The sequence below is a fragment of the Juglans regia genome, chromosome 8 (assembly GCF_001411555.2).
Source record: "Juglans regia cultivar Chandler chromosome 8, Walnut 2.0, whole genome shotgun sequence".
Lineage (NCBI taxonomy): Eukaryota > Viridiplantae > Streptophyta > Magnoliopsida > Fagales > Juglandaceae > Juglans > Juglans regia.
This window is the reverse complement of record NC_049908.1, coordinates 23,321,562-23,339,799: the sequence shown is the minus strand read 5'-3', so window position 1 is coordinate 23,339,799 and position 18,238 is coordinate 23,321,562. Positions and strand designations below refer to the sequence as shown.

Genomic DNA, 18,238 nt, shown 5'->3' with positions numbered 1-18,238 from the left:
TCTAGTTTGGTCTTTCTCTAGTATGTGTTTTCTGTGTTTTTGTGTTTGTTTTTTCAGGTCAAATAAAGAAAAGTGCCGGTTGGAGGTTTTCAGGTGGCCCGCGAACACCACGTGCCCCACAAAGGGATTCACAAGCTACCGATCTTCAGACTGCCGAACGCTGAGTCAAAAGAAGCGGCGCATAACCCACACATGCAGGTCATCTAGCATGTGTGGCTGCCTCATGCCATCCTCCAATGTCTTCTTCTGCCGCCACACGCGGTGTTTTTGGAGCCAGCGACTACGGTATCTTCAGGCTCGGTTGTCTAGCATACTCCTAGAGTGGCGCGTGTCCTTCACGCTCCACTACAGTTTCGTTTCCCCAATGTATTTCAGTTCTTGCAGTCTTTTTTTAGGATCTATAATTTTGTACTATTGTTTGTGTTAAGAAATAAAAGAAATAGACTATTGGACTTTTGTTCATGGCAGGAAACCCATCCTCCTTTGGAGGTGGTTATTCCTTCTCCTCCTTAGGAGGATGGGGGTGGTTTTTCCTTCTCCTCCTTTGGAGGATGGGGATCGGATACCCTTTCCTCCTTTGGGGGTGGGGATCTTTATGTCGGTTTTATACAGAGAAAGATACTCTCAAACATATTTTTTCTGTAGAGAGTTTTCTAGAAGCCAAGGCAATATCCGTCGCAAAGAAATTTGTGTGCAGAGAAGCTTCCAACAGGTGAGTAGCTTTACTTGTAATCTGAGTTTTTCTTTGTATTGACCAGTCACAACTGTAACTTTCTTTATGAATGAAATAAAGTCTGCTTCCTATAATAATAATAAAATAAAATAACTAAATAAATATTCTATTTCATACAAAATTAATGAATACTAATATCATATAATTATATAAATAATAACGTATTTCCATCTTTAAATTATAATTTAGTAGAATATTTAAACTTAATTCAACTCTGTTAAAATAAGTCATGAAAACCTAAATTCTTAAAATAGGTTTAGTATTCTCATGATTAACATAATTACTCAATTTTACAAGAAATCTAATAAATAATAGTATCATTAAATATTCTTAATCTGTTTCTTTATTTTCTAATTATAATAGAATAATCTTATAAAATATGACAAAATAAATAACTGAAATTCATTTCGATAATTAACTTAATCATATTTAAAATTCATATCTTTACATACTATTATTGTAATCAAAATTTAATAGTAATAACATTTAATTTAGTAAGAATCTATATTTTATCTAAATCTATTAAAAAACGGTGGTTCATAAAATAGCTTTAATAATACTTAATATTAAAAATCCTTGTAAAATACTAATATAGACTATATCATAATTTAATACTTTTTTTTTTTTTTCTTATAAACAGATTTCATTCACAATTGAATAGCATGATACAACCAGTTCAAATTACAGAACCTTCAGTACGTAGACATAACAAGTAAATAGACCAACTCAGAATCCATCAACACTCTATTGGAAAGAAAATCTAAGTATGAATGCATCCATTGAGCCGTATCTTCCACCCTTTTCGCATGTTGCGCTTAGAGATGTGCTGCTTTGTTACATTGCCTTCCTACATGCATAACATCATAACTCTAGACGCATATTAGAAGACATTGAATCTCCATAATCAGAGGCCTTGAGACTTAAAATCGGGTTCCTGGGATTTTATAGCTTCAAGAACAGTCATTGAATCTCCTTCCAACTTTACTCTTAAAAATCCCAACTGTAAAATCATTTGTAAACCTCTTAGGGTAGCAAACAAAACAACACCTTTATCATCCCGAAGTACTATTAATCCCACTCTAGCAACATGACCCATATCCAGAAAAAGAGACCCATCAAAATTCAATTTTACATGCCTTGCTTATGGAGATTTCCATGACAGAATCTTCTCTTCATTAACACAACCTGAGAATGCTTAATAAAATTGAAGCTTTCCACATACTCAACACCTCTATCAACACATAATTTAGTTGAATCACTGACAATCCCAAACAAGATAGAATTTTTGAATTTCCACACACCCCAAGCAATAGCAAGAAAAGATGAGACTAAAGCCATATCGATCATCTTTCATAAGAAAACCTAATAACTCATCAAAACAAGAAGCTGAAGAAAATAGAGGAATTACTTTACTACATCTTGACTTCCATATATGGATTGCCTTAGAACAAAGGCATAACGCATGAGTTGATCTTCAGCTTGAGTTTAACAACTTTCACACAAATTAGATGATAAAACACCTCTCTGCACGAAGTTTGATTTTGTTGGAAGACTATTTTTACTAGCCCTCTAAGCAAAAGTTTTAAACTTTTTAAAACTTTTAACTTTTAACCTTTGGGAGTTGATCTTCAGCTGGACTAAAATTCTTCATACTGTGCAGAATTTAGATTCATTCCCAATCCAAAATGGTAACCAGATTTTACTGTATGCTGACTACTTTTATTCTCACCCCACCACACAAACTTGTCAACAACCCAGGAATGCAAAGGACTTTTTAAAATTGCTTCATCCACATGAAAGGGGAAAACAGATTGTATTAAATCAACTTTCTACTGTCTAGAATATGATTCAATCAACATATTAACAGTTGCATTGGATGGTAACAAAGTAGAACATTGAACTTCAAGAGGGTTTAAATTTGATAACCATTTATCAGACCACACTGTCAATGCTCTCCCCATTGCCAATGCGCCAATAACATCCTTGTTTGAGAAGTGTTTTTGCTGAAGACAAACTTTTCCATACATAAGAAGAATTCCCTTTAATTTCTGTAAATCTAACTTAAAAATCCCCATTTTTTTTTTTTAGCAAAAACACACGCATTCAATTTAAAAACACACATTCTTTTCCAATTGATCCAGTGCATCTTGCGCTCAGATTATCTTTAACCCTAGCAAAAGCGTGCAAACATAGATTCGAATTCTTGACAAAGTAGCTTGGGCAATTTGAAAGAACTCATTGTGAAAGTAGGGAGGGCTTAGACCATTGCTTTAATCAAAATCTCCCTACAAGCTTGCAATAATAGTTTTTCTTTCCACTCTTGCAATTTATTCCAAATCCGAGATTTCACACTACAACATATAGCTTCTTTTGCCACGGGTTCTTTTTACACGGTATAGTGGCAAAAAGTGAGTTGTTGACACGGAAGCTCTTGGTGGGAGTAAAACTAGACTTTTTCCCAAAATGTGATAGTGGTGGATAAACATTGGTGAGTTTAAACCTTATGCAGCGAGAACTCAATTTTTAGTGACGAGTTTATATCATGGGATGCAAAAATTTTCACAAAATTTGTTGGTTCTCAGGAAAAACGTTTTAGAGCGAAATATTGCCTAAATCCTGGCTACTGTTTCTTGTCACAAAAGGTGAATATATAAAAACTACATCCCCCACCCCCGCGATAATCTCCTCTTCCAAATTAACTGTAGAATTTCTCCTCATCCTGCAAATCAAAAACCCTACCCTCTATCTTCCCTCTCCCAGTTGCTCTTCCCCCTCCCCCTCCCGTAGCCAATATCCCCACCCTCTCCCTCAGCCGTTGATCCCCACCTCCTCCCTGTTGCGCATAGGCGAAATCGCCACCCCTTCCCTCACATACCCAGTTCATCTCCCCCATCCCTCAAGCAACGATTTCCCCACCCCCTCCCTCCTGCCCAACCGTGATTTGCCCACCACCTCCACTTCATGCAGCCCGCTTCCACCAAGGAATTCTTCTTCACACGTGGATTTGTTCTTCCTCACGCGGACCTCGACACCCATCGTTTGTAAGTTTTCAATTTATAATCTAAACCATGTCATTTTCTATTGGATTTTAGGCTTCATTTTCCCATATTCCTTGTTGCATTTCATGTGAATCGAGGGTTCAGTTTACATGCCATTCCTAGTGGTAATCTCTTCCTTGTTATTCTACTGCATGGATTTTGCTATGTTTTATATTCCTCATAATGTGCTGCTTAGTTTTGGTAGTGATTTGTTCTACTGCACTGATTTTCATATTCTGATGCATGGATTTGGAAAATCTTATTTCCATCTATTCTACTTATAGTTTTGATTTCCTGTTGTTGTGTTTTTCGCCCTTCTTTGATTGACGTGATTGAATTTTGCTGCAATGGATTCTGTTTATAGTTCTGGTAGTTGGATTTTAGTAGTAAGTGATTTTGTATTCAATTTGATTGAATAGAACAGAGCATAAAATGGTCGAGCTAGAGGTTTATTAATCGATATGGTTAATAATAGTCTGGTTGACTTGCTACTGCCTCTTTGGCAGTCTCTCTCTTTCAAGTCCCTCTTACTCCCACCTCATGCTTGCCCACAAGACCCATAATGCTAGAAACCTACTCCTACATTATGCCACAGTTGGGACTCTCTAAAAGTAAGGAGATTCAGTTTAGATCTTTTTGTAAGGCATTTTGAGCAACTCCAAATGGTATATTCCCTTGAGAGTGTAATTTGCCAGTGCATCTCCTTGCAAGTTGGTTTGGACTGTGACTTTAAATTGTGTTATGTGAGAATTTTATGATGTGAAGAATACGCTTACATAAAGTGTGTCACATGTGTATGAGGATGGTGAGACTTATATTTATAACTCTTATGCTTTAAGGTTCCAAAAGAGGCCTGCCCTTGATATACTTATTTCAATTGAATTTGGCTATGCCTAATTCACTGGTTTGTTTTGTTGCCTATTTGAAAAGGAGCTTATCAAGTTGCTACTTCAGATTTACAAATTTTGTACTCTAGCCTCTCTAATAAAGAGAGGTTATGAAGGCAGCCAAGTGGGATTGAACCTAGTATTTGGGATTATTAGAAATCAGGGGAAGTTTTTTTGGTTCACAGTAAAGAAATTCAGTGATATGTCCACAAAATGCAAAATATTGAACCCAGAGATGCTCTTATATAAGGATCGAGATATTTTGGCTAATACCTGGGCTGCAATATGCCTTTTTTAAGCTTTCTTACCTTTTTTGTGAACTTCTTCTCCATGTCTTTGTTAATCAATTCAAGTATTTCCTAATATGTTGAAAAGAGAGAGCACAATCTGAATGGCTTCACTGAATTTATTTGTTTCTTTCTTTATCTTATGGTTATATATGGTGTTCATGTCCCATCCATAAAAAGAAGAAGAAGTGTCCAAAAAGTCAGTTGAACAATTAAATCTTCTATCACTTACTATCCTTTATTCCCTCATGTATTGCCATACATAGTTGCAACTCTTATGTTTGTAAATGGCCTTGAACTATTTGGTTTCAATGAATATTGGCATATTTGTCTATATGATGGTGTAACAACAATGTTGGCAGGTTTGTATATATATATGATGGTGATTATATATGTATTGACAAGTTATTATGAAATTGTTATTTCGGTTGTTATATTTTGATGTTGTATCTTTCTCAAGTTGCTATTTCTGGATTGTTTAGTGGGATGTTGTTGGAGTTTAAAAGGTTTAATTTCTACTAGTTGTCATTGGTGATAAAACGCTTTTATAAAGTGTCCAGATAGTTGAGGAAACAGATTTTGACACAAAATTATAATTTACTGTCCAGCGGTTTCGTGGAAAACCAGCAATTGCCCATTTAATAGATTAGTGGGGAAAAAATTAGACCAAATGAGTTGCATGGACTCCAAAAACTATAGACAACGGGAACATTGTAATGGGAAAAATGTGTCTTCCCGCAAAAAGGTGTCGTGGATATATACTTCTTCTTGGTGGGAGTTTTTTTTTTTTTTTCTTTTCCCACCAACACAGCTAATGTTAAATGAAATGGTTGCAATGATCTAAGTTTACTGGGAATAATAGTTTCCCACCAATAAATATCATGGGAGTGACTAATTTCCACCACTAATGTCATCAGCATAAAGGCTATTATCATAACTTCACATAGTAGGCAATTACTTTTGTCACGGACAACCAACATGATTAATAGAATTTTGCTACAAGCTCGTATCATGGGGAATACGTATTTTCCAAAATATGTCGTGGTGGATAGTAAGTAGTCCCAACAAATGTGTGGGTTAGTATTGTATAATTGTTTCCCAAAATTCTCGTCCCAAAACCAACTCTAGTGATGAACTAGTGGATAGAGAAAAACTTTATGCCACTAAAGTTTCCAAAAAACCCATCATGGATAAAGGGTTTTTCCGAGCATTGTCCTTCATGGATAGATGGCCTATTTTTCACCATAATAGTCTGGTTGGCAACATAATTTCCCACAGACAAAAAAGGAATTGCCACAATTTTTGTTCTTTGGGAAAAGCTAGCTTTTGCCATTAAATCAGTTTTTGGTGGGTAATATATTTTTCTTCATGAATTATATGCCACGAGCGAGCCACCAGAAAAATTGGTGGAAAAAGGTTTTTCTTGACTAATCCATTACTTATTCCAACCACTGTCCTTCATGGCAAAAACTGCTATTTGTTGTATTGTCAACTTTGAAAAGTTGCCATTTTAGAGTGTCCCTCAAAAGATGGTAGTCCCAAATAACGATCATGAGCTTGGATAGAATTAACATGCCAAAAATCCTTAAAAACATGGTCTTCCTCCATGTCCACATTCTTGCTAACTAATAACTCAGTTTTTTCCAAATTTAGCTGTTGTCCAGAAGCCTTTTATAGAGTTGTAGTAACTACATCAAATTCTCATTTTTAGTGACATTTGCTTTACAAAACAATAAACTATCATCTGTAAAGAATAAGTGGTTGATCACTAGTGCTCCATTACATACTTTGATCCCTGAAATCATTCTTCTATTAATAGCATCTTGGAGGAGAGCAAATAAGCCTTCCGCACATAAGACAAATAAATAAGGTGACAATAGATCCCTTTATCTCAATCCCCTAGAAGGGACAACTAAAGAAGATGGAATCCCATTTATCAAAACCTTGTACGACGCCGAAGATAGACATGACATAATCAGCTCTACCCATTTTGGATCAAATCCCAATTTGAGTAAAACATTTTCAAGATATGACCACCCCACCCTATCATACACCCTACTCATGTCTAACTTAATTGACATAACTCTACTTCTTCTCCTCCTTCTTCGTTTTATAGAATGGATAGCCTCATATGCGAAAAGAATATTATCAGTAATAATTATCCCCGGCATAAATGCACTTTGGCTGGAGGAAATAATATTTGGCAATAGAAGTTTCAGCCTATTAACAATCATCTTAACAATTATCTTATATACCACATTACATAAACTAATAGGCTAGAATTTTTGGACTTTCTCAGGCTTATTTTTCTTTGGAATAAGGACAATAAAAGTTTCATTCAACTCCATGGGGACCACACTTTGCTGTAAAATAGACAAAACTGGTTTACTAACCTTTTCTCCAACTATGTGCCAATATTTCTAAAACAATATGGGTGACATCCCATCAAGACCAGATGCTTTCATGGGTTGTAGAGAAAATAATGCTTATTTGACTTCCTCAGCTATATATGACTGTAAAAGTGCTTGGTTCATCTCAGTTATAACTCTTGCATGCATAACACTAATCACTGGATCCATCAAACATAGTTGAACATAAGAGAAGAAATCAGAAAAATAAGGGACTATAACCCTATCCAATTCCTACCCTCCCTCTAAGTACCCCTATCATCTCTATGTTTTGATATATAATTTTTAATTTTGTGCTGAGAAGCTTTTTGATGGAAAAATTTTGTATTTTGATCACCCCTATGTAACCATAAATCCATAGACCTTCGCTTCCACATCATTTCTTCTCTTTCCAATAACACATTGATATCATACTGTAGTTGCATAATATATGAAATTGAAGAAAGATCAGATGCTAATATATCCAACTCAACCCGTTTTGCCACCAATTTCTTCAAAATATGCCCAAACTATCTATACTTCCATGATTGTAAATCAATAGTACACTGAGCAAGAGACTCTTTTAAAATTTTAATTGCACCCACACTAGAAATTTTAGCCCATGAATCAGAAATGATTTCTTCACAACCTGCTGCCCCAATCCACATTGAGTCAAATCTGAAAGGCTTCCTACCCTTCCTTGAACAACAAACTGATGCACTTGTATCAAGCATCAAACAAATATGATCTAAATGTGTTGCAATTAAATTATTCATTTTCATTGAAGGATATAGCTATAACCATCTTGGATTGGCAAGAAATCAGTCTAATCTTTCTCGAATATTAGCTTCCCCTTCCCTCATATTGGACCATATGAAAAAATTCTCTTAAGTTGATAAATTTTTAAATTGACAATAATCCAATGTCTCCCTAAAATATTTCATTTGCCACTCGCATTTGCCTCAATCTTATTATAACCAATGGTTTGAAAGATGTTCATAAATCGGTTGTAAAAGTAAGAAATGTGGTAAGGTTTGTGAGATATTGTCTGGCTAGACTTGAGAAATCCTATACCTTTGTTCATGCTAATGTTCTTGAATGTAAGAAGATGTTGTGTCTTGAGGTTCCTACAGGATGGAACTTAACTTTCTTGATGTTGGAAACGGCCGAAGAGTATAGAAAGACCTCTGATTCCATGGGTAATGAGGACATGCAATATGTCAGCAATTTTAATGATGATGAAAAGAGATTGGGGGGACCCAACGATATTGATTAGGAAAATATCCGGATTAGAATTTTTTTGGCTTTTTTATAATGTCACTTGCACCATTTCTGGATCTTTTATTATCAACAAGTTTGTCAAGTGAATGAGCAATTGGATGAAATCTACGAAAGTGTTGATCCTACTATACGTATTATGGTATTGAACTCAAATATGAGAAATATTAGGGAGATTTGACTTGGATCAGTGTTTTGCTATATGTCACTATTGTTCTTCACCTGTAGTACAAAATTGATGGAATGATGTATGGGTTGGAAACACTAGTGGTAAGGGACAGGCCCATAAACTTGTATTAAGGATTAAGAACAACCTTAATAGGTTGTATGATAAGTTTTCCACATTCACAAAGTGTTATTATAGAGGTTCCACCATCCATCGTATTGCCTCCTCCATAAGCCGATAGGCTTGTAAAGTATAAAAGGGGGTATGAGGTTTCGTGACACCCACAAGTTTCGAAAGAATTTAGTGGCCAATCAGACTTGAAAAGATGCTTGTCAGCAGAATTACACCGATATGTAGAGAAATTTGATATCTTAGCTTGGTGGAAGGTAAATATTGTCAAGTATCTCATCCTTAGAAAGATAGCCCATAGTATTTTAGTCATCCATATTTCTAGTACTTTAGCCTCAGAATCTGCATTTAGCACTTGGGGATGCATATTTGATCCATTTCAGAGTTTATTGTCTCCTAGCACTGTGGAAGTTTTGATTTGCATCAGAATTTGATCAAAAGGAAGCCAATTCAGGTTTGGGGGTGGTGGGCTTTGCAAAGAGCTACGAGTAGGAGGATGTTAATCACCTAGAAATGGTAATTGCTTTTGATTCATTCTTTACTTTTGCTTATAATAGTTTGTATTATATTTATTTGATAAATTTAATTTTAAATTTCATTATTTTAGGAAAAATTTCAAGAAAATTGGGTTCATCTCAGTCTACGTCAACCACACATCGATAGTTTGACTTTGATACACCATTGGATTGTTAATTAATTATTTTTAGGTTGTAAGTATGTTATTATTTTTTCCCAACTAACGTTCTTTTCTTTTTGAGACATCATATGATTTATATCCTCATTTTTGTTTAGGTTTTATGATGTCACTTGGAGTTGGAAGGAGTAAAGATTAAGCAAAATATCTTTGAAAAATGATTTCTTATGTAACATACCATTATTTCTTTATGTATTGTAATTTGTAACATTGTTATTCTTATGTTATTTGAACTATTTGTAATATTTTGTAATAGTTTTAGACTACTTTGTAATAGGTTAGAATTATTAGTTAGCAATTTTATTAGGTTTATTTATATTTTCAAATTTTTTATTAATATATGAAAATTTGAAGTGAAAATATCTTTTGGGTCAAATTGGCCAAAAAAACTCCACAAAAAAAGGGGACTATGGGCCAAAAAATGGCCTAGAACGATGGGACCCTTGAAGTCCATGGATGGGCGGATGACCCTAGGGCCAATCTACCTGCGAGAGTTTCATGGTTATATTTTCATTTATCTTTCTTTTAGTCACACATGGACATACATCGAGAGAGTTTCGCACCATGAGTCTCCCAGGATGCTCGCCACTGAGAAGGCAAGTACTTTTGGTCTCCATAATGCTCGTATGGGAGCACTTTTTGTTCGCCTCCAAGACTTTTTGCCATCTCTGGGGCGAGCACTTCCCTTGCCATTCTTCTCACTCAGGGGGTGAGCTTCACACTTTTTACGGCTTGCTCACCTTGGGGCGAGCATTATTGCTTTTCAAGGTGCTTGCCCCGAGGTGTGAATACTCTTTACTGGCCTTAGTGCGAGCTAATTTTGGTCTTCACGGTGTGAGATGTTGTTGCTTGCTAGTGTGCGAGCTATTTTTGCTCGCCCCAAGGCGTGAGCACTCTTAGCTCACTCTGAGGCGAGCACTCTTTGCTCGCTTCAGGTGCCAGCACTTATGCTTGCTTCGGGTGTGAACTCTTTCTCTCTTGGGGACAAGCTTTACACTCTTTCCACGATGCTCCTCCTCCTATGGTGTTCGCCTTGGAGCAAGTACTGTTGCTCTTCAGGGTACTCGTCCCTAGTTGCGAGCATTCTTGGGTTGTCCCAGTGTGAGATGTTGTTGCTCATCTTGAGTGCTAGCACTTTCGTTTGCCTCTAGTATGCACTTTTGGCTTTCCTACAGTGCCACTCTGCTCGCCAAGGGGCGACCTTCATGCTCTGAAAGTGGTGCTCGCCTTTGGGCGATGGTGCTTGTATCATATGCGAGTACTCTTTGCATACCCCAAGGATGATCAGTTCAAACGAGGTGACGAACACTTTTGCTCCACAGTACTTGCCTGGATGGTGAGCACCTTTGCTCGTCTCAAGTGCGAGCACTTTTGGCTTGCCCTAGGGTGCGAGCATTTGAGCATTCCTTGCATGTGCCCTCCTACTTTTATGTTTGTATGTATGTATGTATGTATGTATGTATGTGTGTGTGTGTATATATATATATATATCAGTATAGATCTAGAGCGATAGAGATTGCATCTAACGCTGTATTGACATTAAGTTTTAAGCAAAAATCTCGTGCTATCAGGCCTTACAATTTTAGTCTATTTCATTGTTCGATTATACATGTGTCAAATGGATAACTATAAGTGCAAATAGAGGTAAAATAAGAAGAAGGTGGAGAAAGGGAAGTCACAAATTTACTAAAGACAGAACTAGTACTGTTTTTCAATTTTCTTCTCCCTGATCTTCCCGTGTATGTGTATTATCCTGCTTTCAAGTAAATTCTCCAAAGTACAAAATTCAATAAGCAAAAGGTGTTTAATCTAAATTTTTAAGTAAAATGAATGGTGGAATTTAACTAACTAAAATTAATATGAAATAAACAATGCACTTGAGAAAAAGGAATATCAATCATATTTATAAATACAGGGAAATGATTTATGTGTTTCTAGAATATGTAAATCATACGTATTTCTTTTTAAAAAGTAAACAAATATAAGACCCATATAACAAAATTTATTTTTTAAAGAGAATGTTCGAGACTTGTTCGTCCTAAAATTATATTTAATATTACTTATAAATGTATATCTTTCGGTTGGTATCATGTCACAGGTAAATTAACTCATGTTTGCTAAAACAAATGTAGATATGCTTGGGTCTAAAGACTTTACCACCAAAAAGATGGTTTCAGGTGCTTCATCTATTCATACCAAAAATAAAAAATAAAAACCATTTCCATGAAAATCAAGAGTTATTTTTTAAAAAAGAAAAATTTTATTTGCAGTCTCTATATAGAGATTATATGTGCAAGTTCTTTATTAAATAAAAAAAAACATCATTTTAGAAGAGATATTTTTGTAATTTTAAAAAATTTTAAAAATAAAATTATCTAAACTTACATTACAGTCCTCTAATAAAAATCGTACCTAGTATTACTCATTCAAAAAATGATACTTTTTTAGTCCAAGGATTGCGCCCATGCCGGCTTGAATTATGGTTGGTGGCGTGGTGAATAAGTTAGTACAACTTTTATTTGCAGAACAGAAAAGTAATGTGTGGTGATTTGATCTATCAAGTTTCCTAAGTCCCCTTTCCATTATCTGTTAGAAAAAGAAAAAGTTTATTGGCTTGAGGATGCATGATTCAATATAGAATAGGGCTACACCATCTAACATTCCAACCCGACATTAAGATCTGTTTGGATATAAAAACACTCTCAATCCATCTTATCTCATCTTATCATTACAATTTTTTCAAATTCTCATACAAAATATAATAAACAATTTAACTTTTTCAAATCTTAAAATAATAATAAAATTAAAAAATATTTTATTCAACTCATCTAAAACTATATCATATCATCTTATCTTATCTCACTATCCAAACTAGTCTAATTAAAAACTCATTTATAGAGCGGCTAGATTAGAAATTAAGGCGCTAAATTCCACATTGACTATTTATGAGGTGAAACTTAGTTTTATAAGTGATTATACCAAAATTTCAAATTAACTAACCTTTTAAGATGATAGTGCAGATGTGGATACAACTTTATCTTTTTTGATAAAGGGGAAAAAAGCCCTCCTATTTGTCCAAGATGAGGCTCATGGGTATGAAATTTCCCTTCCTTTCTCTACTTTTCCTACCTGTTTGTGTAGAAAGAAAAAAAAAGAAGGAAAAAAAAAAAAAACCTTATATAATCTGTCCAAGATGGGGCTAATAGTTGGACCTTAGAAGTGGACTCTTGTTTAAATCACATCATGCCTTTAGAAAAGGAGGGTAAAACTTGAAATACTGTTTACTTTTGAATTTTGGGTCGATTTTTTTTTTAATAAAAATAAAAAATTATATAAAACATTGAAAATATACTTATAATTTTTTTAAAAGAGTACTTTTTTGGGTTTGATTTGTGTTGTCCTAGAATTTTTGTTTTCATATAGTGCTTCACTCATCTTTTATTTTAGTAGTTAATAGAAACTAAAATTAAAAATTAAAATCCATTAAGCCGTGTGGTTATAGATATAATATATATATATATATATATATATATAGTTTGACATAACTTATCATAAATTTAAAGAATTTATATTACAGTTAAAAATTATAAAAAAAGAAAAGAAAAAGAAAATATGGGGTAAGTTTTTATAATTTGGTGAGTTGAAGAATATAACAGGGCAAAATAATCAAAATTTGAATACAAATGATGAGTTTAAGAACCAAAAAAATAACATTAAGCACTTGAAATTGTGTGTTTTAAGTCTTTGGTGGAGCCCAACAAAAAAGGGTCATTTGATAAGGATGGCTCTACAACCACCGCTCCCAACTCTCGCTAGGAGCCACCGCTAGTTTTAGGATTGTTTTTTTTTTTTTTTTCATATATGTATTTTTTAACATTTTTAAATATTTTTTAAAAAAATAAAAAAATCACAATATTATTAAAAAATACATACTTAATCATTAAGTAAAAAAAATTAAAAAAATTTTGAGAGCGGAAACTACCAGCAGTAGTCCTAGCGGGACATTTATCATTTCCCCATTTGATAAAAGGAAATTGGGGTTTCTTACAGCTCTCACTGTTGAAGTAGAGCAACATTTTGGTCAAGATACCAACCAAAGTGAAAGAAAGAAAAGATTACTCTCTCTACCTTCTCCTTCTCTCTCAAAGAAAAATCTCAAACTCATCCTTTCCTTGAGCCATAAGGGGTGGAGGAGCTGTTCCCTTTCATATGTTTGGTGTTGTTTTCCTTTTTACTAGGTTGAAAAAGCCACGATCTGTCGCTTTCTGATCATATAAGATTCACACGCGTGACATCATTGCATTCCCCATACATTAATCTACTAGATCAATCTATAATCGATGTCATTCGACTAATACATAGGCTCAGAGCATTAGTAGTGGACTTAATAAAGTTTGACTGAAAGTTAATTAGAGAATTCACTTTTTATAAATTTAGCTAATCACATTTCAACAATATCAAATAACAGTACACATTAATTTTTACATTTTTATTTATTTTAATTCTAATTGTAATTTGAATATTTATTAGTTATTAAAAAAGTACACATTAATTTTTTAACGTTAATATTAGATTTTAAAAGAAAAAATTGGTATCAACTAATAATAATATTGCAGAATTAAAACTTGAAGCACTCCAACAAAATAATGACACGTCATTGAAATGATGACTGATGGAGACTGGTCGCTTTTTGTAGTTGAGTTTGGAATTTGGGCGCTTTATACTTTTGAGATGAAGAGGAATTTTCTGGAATTATGAGCTCGCGCTAAACGAATAGTACACGGGAGAGGAAATTTTTTATGTCAAAATAATATTTGATCAGCAACTTGGACTCAGTAGATTTGACTAGTAAAAATGATCAAAGTTAAAAGTATTGTAGCTTTGTTGAGTCTATTACAATAAATTTTTATTCAATCTAATTAAATTTTAATCAAAATATAATTTTGTTGAGTCCACTGTTAATACTTTCAAGCGCTACATATGTTGTGTATGATTTCACTTATTGTCGTGTGTCCGCGACTCCAACAATAGACACACAGCACTGGCAGATTCCTTAACCTCGTATTTAAGAAATGTGTCCCACCACACCATATTCACACTTTTGCATTGGCCTTAAATTTTAATATAATCGTGGGTGTTCCTTTGGGTGCAATCGAAGATAGGGTCTTTTCAATTCAAGATATACTGTCATATTTTTGTTTCTTCTGAATGAGATCATGGAAACAATGGAAGTGAAAATATCTAAAGTAATGTGTCAAAACAGACCATCATATTATTTTTCTATTTGTTGTGGCATATAAACCCATATGGTTCAATTAAAAAACAGGGGCCTAACCTTTGGTTGATTGCCATTTTATTCTCCTCTCCCTTGTAAATGGTATTGTCATTGTAATAACCCCAAGGGTTGGTTTAAATAGTGAAGGTCTTGGTCTTGGGGATATCACTCCCTTCAAGATCTAAGGTTCAATACCTCATGAGTGCAAATAATCCTCTGAGACCACACTCCATGGTGAAAAAGTCAGCGATTTAATCAATTTTGTGTAGGAAAACTTCCGAGGATACAGTGCACAAGACTAGGGTTTACTCTACTAGGTGGGTTCGAAGGACCTGCCTTAAAGAGGTTCCCGACACTAAAATATATATATATATATATATATTGTCATTGTAATGATATTTTGTTCATGGGATATCCAACCTTCTCCTCTTATTACTTTAATTTTAACGCATCTTGGATTAAAAAATAAAAAAACTATGTACATACATGGAAGAACATCCACATCTCATTCTTTAAATTTCTCCAAATCTTAACTACTTTATATTTAATTTGATTTAGCAAGCCACATTTCACATCGTTCATATATCCCACTCCCTACTGTGAAGGAAGTAAATCCCTTGGGTCAGGCTAAAAGCAAGGCCTAGGTTAGAGCCCAAATACAAGGTCTAGGCAGGGCCAAACAGATTAGGAAGTCTCGGGTCGGAACCTGGGTATGAGATCCGGGTAGGACCATGCTCACGTCAGGAACCTAGTCAGATGATACAGGAGAGCCTTAAGGAAGAAAGAATGTCGCATTCAATGCAAGCCAGGAAAATATGAGGCAATTCACACCGAGCATTAATGGGATAGAAGGAACTCAAAACATAAAGCACGCCGCATTCAATACAAACCAGGGCAAAGCACGCCGCATTCAATGCGAACCAAAGCAAAAAGCGTGCCGCATTTAATGCGACCTAGAGCTCGAACTACATACAGGGAACCTAAACAATTCATAACTCGGCGAGCGAACGGCATAAATATAGCTCGACATGTAGATGACATGAATATATAATCTCCAGCAATGCAACACCCCACTACCATAGAGACTAGGTCAGCAAGTATAAATAAACACTACCTGCAACAAACAAGAAAGTTAACTTTTTACCCCCATCTTCACTATTATTTTCTCTTCATCTCCTACATCAATACTAACTTAAGTATTGGAGGTACAACGGATCCCGAGGTCTCCCTTTTCATTGAGCAGGTGACGATCCGAGCACTATCTGCATAGAGTTGTCCAGGCCTGCGAAACATGACATCAACACCTACTCCAACCAAAACTAGATGATTTATCCTGTAATCAATGGCATTAGTCATCTTTTCTCTTTTATTTTGAGTCCAACAAAATTCTTCGTAGCGCCAATATGTACGCGCATAACTCGGCAAAACGGGCCGCTGCTTCTCCTTTCAGTGTCGAGTAAACTTCACAACACAGCCATTCCGGAAATACCCATTTGCTGCCTATACACTACCCTTTCTCCATCAGCTCCATTGGGACTATTTAAGTTGTCACCATCTCAAGGTATTTTTGCATTTTACATCTTCTTTATTTTGCCTCTATTACTTCCCTTTTTAACATAACTTGCTGGGCTCATTTTTTTCCTCTTTCTGTAATGCTTTGAGTTATTTTAATCCTTTCCCAGATTTTTCTTCAATTTAGATGCACACCTCCTTCTGCTTACTTTGGACTTCTTGATATATGGGCTTGTGCAATGCATCGAAGAGTCTGTAAGCAGATCACATCTGGGCTTGAGAAGCAGACTTGGGAGCATTTCTGAGACGGTTATTTGATTTCTCTGATAAGTTCGAGGTAGGCGTCCCTTCTTGCTTTCCATGTTTGTGTTTCGTCTATCTGCTGTCATTTTCTGAATCCTTTCAGTTTGCTTTTTTTTTTTTTTTTTCTTCTTCTTCTTCTTTTTTTTGGGCTGCAAAAGTGAGCAACAACTGTTTGCCAAAAATACCAGAAAGTTTAGGATTTATAATGCAAGTTCTCGGGGTGAAGATGAGAGATTTCCCATCTTGTTTTGGTGAAAATGGGGTTCAGGTTGCTGATTCTTCCTCGTCCAGCACGAGCAAGGCTGCCCAGAATTTAGTAACTTGTGTCTATCAATGCTGTTTACGAGGTCGGTCTTGCTTGATTACTGTCACATGGAGTAAGAACTTAATGGGCCAATGCCTTGGAATTGGGATCGATGACTCATCAAATCAGTGTCTGTGTAAGGTCGATATTAAACCCTGGTTTTTCTCCAAGAGGAGAGTGTCCAAGAGCTTAGAAAAATATTCTTGTAAAATCGATATATTTTGGGACCTTTCTGCGGCCAAGTTTGGTCCTGGGCCTGAGCCTTTGGAGGGATTTTATGTTGCGTTTGTTGTTGATCGACAAATGGTTCTTCTTCTTGGGGATTTGAGAAAAGAAGCTTTCAAGAAAACTAATGCCAGCCCTGTGCCTTCTAATGCTGTTTTCATTGCCAAGAGAGAGCATATTTATGGCAAGAAAGTGTTTAGTACCAAAGTTCAATTTTGTGACAGTGGTCAAATTCATGATCTTGTGGTCGAATGTGACACTACTGGTGTCAATGATCCATGCCTGATGATCCGCGTAGATAGCAAGCCAGTAATGCAGGTAAAGCAGCTTCGATGGAAGTTCCGGGGGAACCATACCATCTTGGTTGATGGGCTTGCTGTAGAAGTTTTCTGGGATGTTTATAATTGGCTCTTTGGTGCATCACTAGGAAATGCTGTTTTTATGTTCAAGACATGCCTCTCGGCTGAGAAGTTGTGGGCTAGCCAACCCATTTCCAATCCAAATCCATTTCCGTGGTCTTGCTCGCAAAGATTTTCGGGTTCCGAAACACAATGTCTTGGCTTCTCACTGATCTTGTATGCTTGGAAAAATGAATAGAGAAATTTGATAGGATTTTCATAGAATGCTAACAAGCTTTTAGTAAGTGTTGATTTTTATCAACACTTGGTCAATTTGTAATCAGATTACACTAAATTTAATTAAATGTTCATTTGTTTTCTTCCTATGATTTTTCCTCCACATTAGTTTTAGCCATTAGTTGATCAGAGGCAACTTTGTTATTACTTGGCTGTATATCTTTCTTGCAGTGTTAATTTCACTGATTTTGGGAATTTAAGTTAATTAATCATCATAAAAGGCTCCTTTCTGTTACCTGTCAAGTATATTTGGGAAACAATCACTGAGAGCTCCACTCATCAACATTTGTGTGAGATTTCTCTGGCTTAACTGCGAGTACGCTCTTATTTCAAGTCAAAACCAATATTAAAGACCTAGACCAATTCCTGCATTTTCTATTTCATG

General features: G+C 35.3%; 1 protein-coding gene across 4 annotated transcripts; it reads left to right on the top strand.

Moving 5' to 3' along the window:
- The first annotated feature begins 16,247 nt into the window (after nucleotides 1-16,247).
- On the top strand, nucleotides 16,248-17,942 carry LOC118349239. 4 transcript variants are annotated; one of them, XM_035692983.1, is made up of 3 exons: nucleotides 16,248-16,435; nucleotides 16,637-16,723; nucleotides 16,848-17,942. In XM_035692983.1, the coding sequence occupies exon 3, from the start codon at nucleotides 16,895-16,897 to the stop codon at nucleotides 17,813-17,815; it is 921 nt and encodes a 306-aa protein (XP_035548876.1). In that variant the 5' UTR covers nucleotides 16,248-16,435; nucleotides 16,637-16,723; nucleotides 16,848-16,894; the 3' UTR covers nucleotides 17,816-17,942. The 4 variants fall into 4 exon arrangements, with proteins under 4 accessions (XP_035548876.1, XP_035548875.1, XP_035548874.1 ...); XM_035692982.1 differs by having other exon boundaries at nucleotides 16,574-16,723; XM_035692981.1 differs by having other exon boundaries at nucleotides 16,557-16,723.
- The last annotated feature ends 296 nt before the right edge of the window (nucleotides 17,943-18,238 follow it).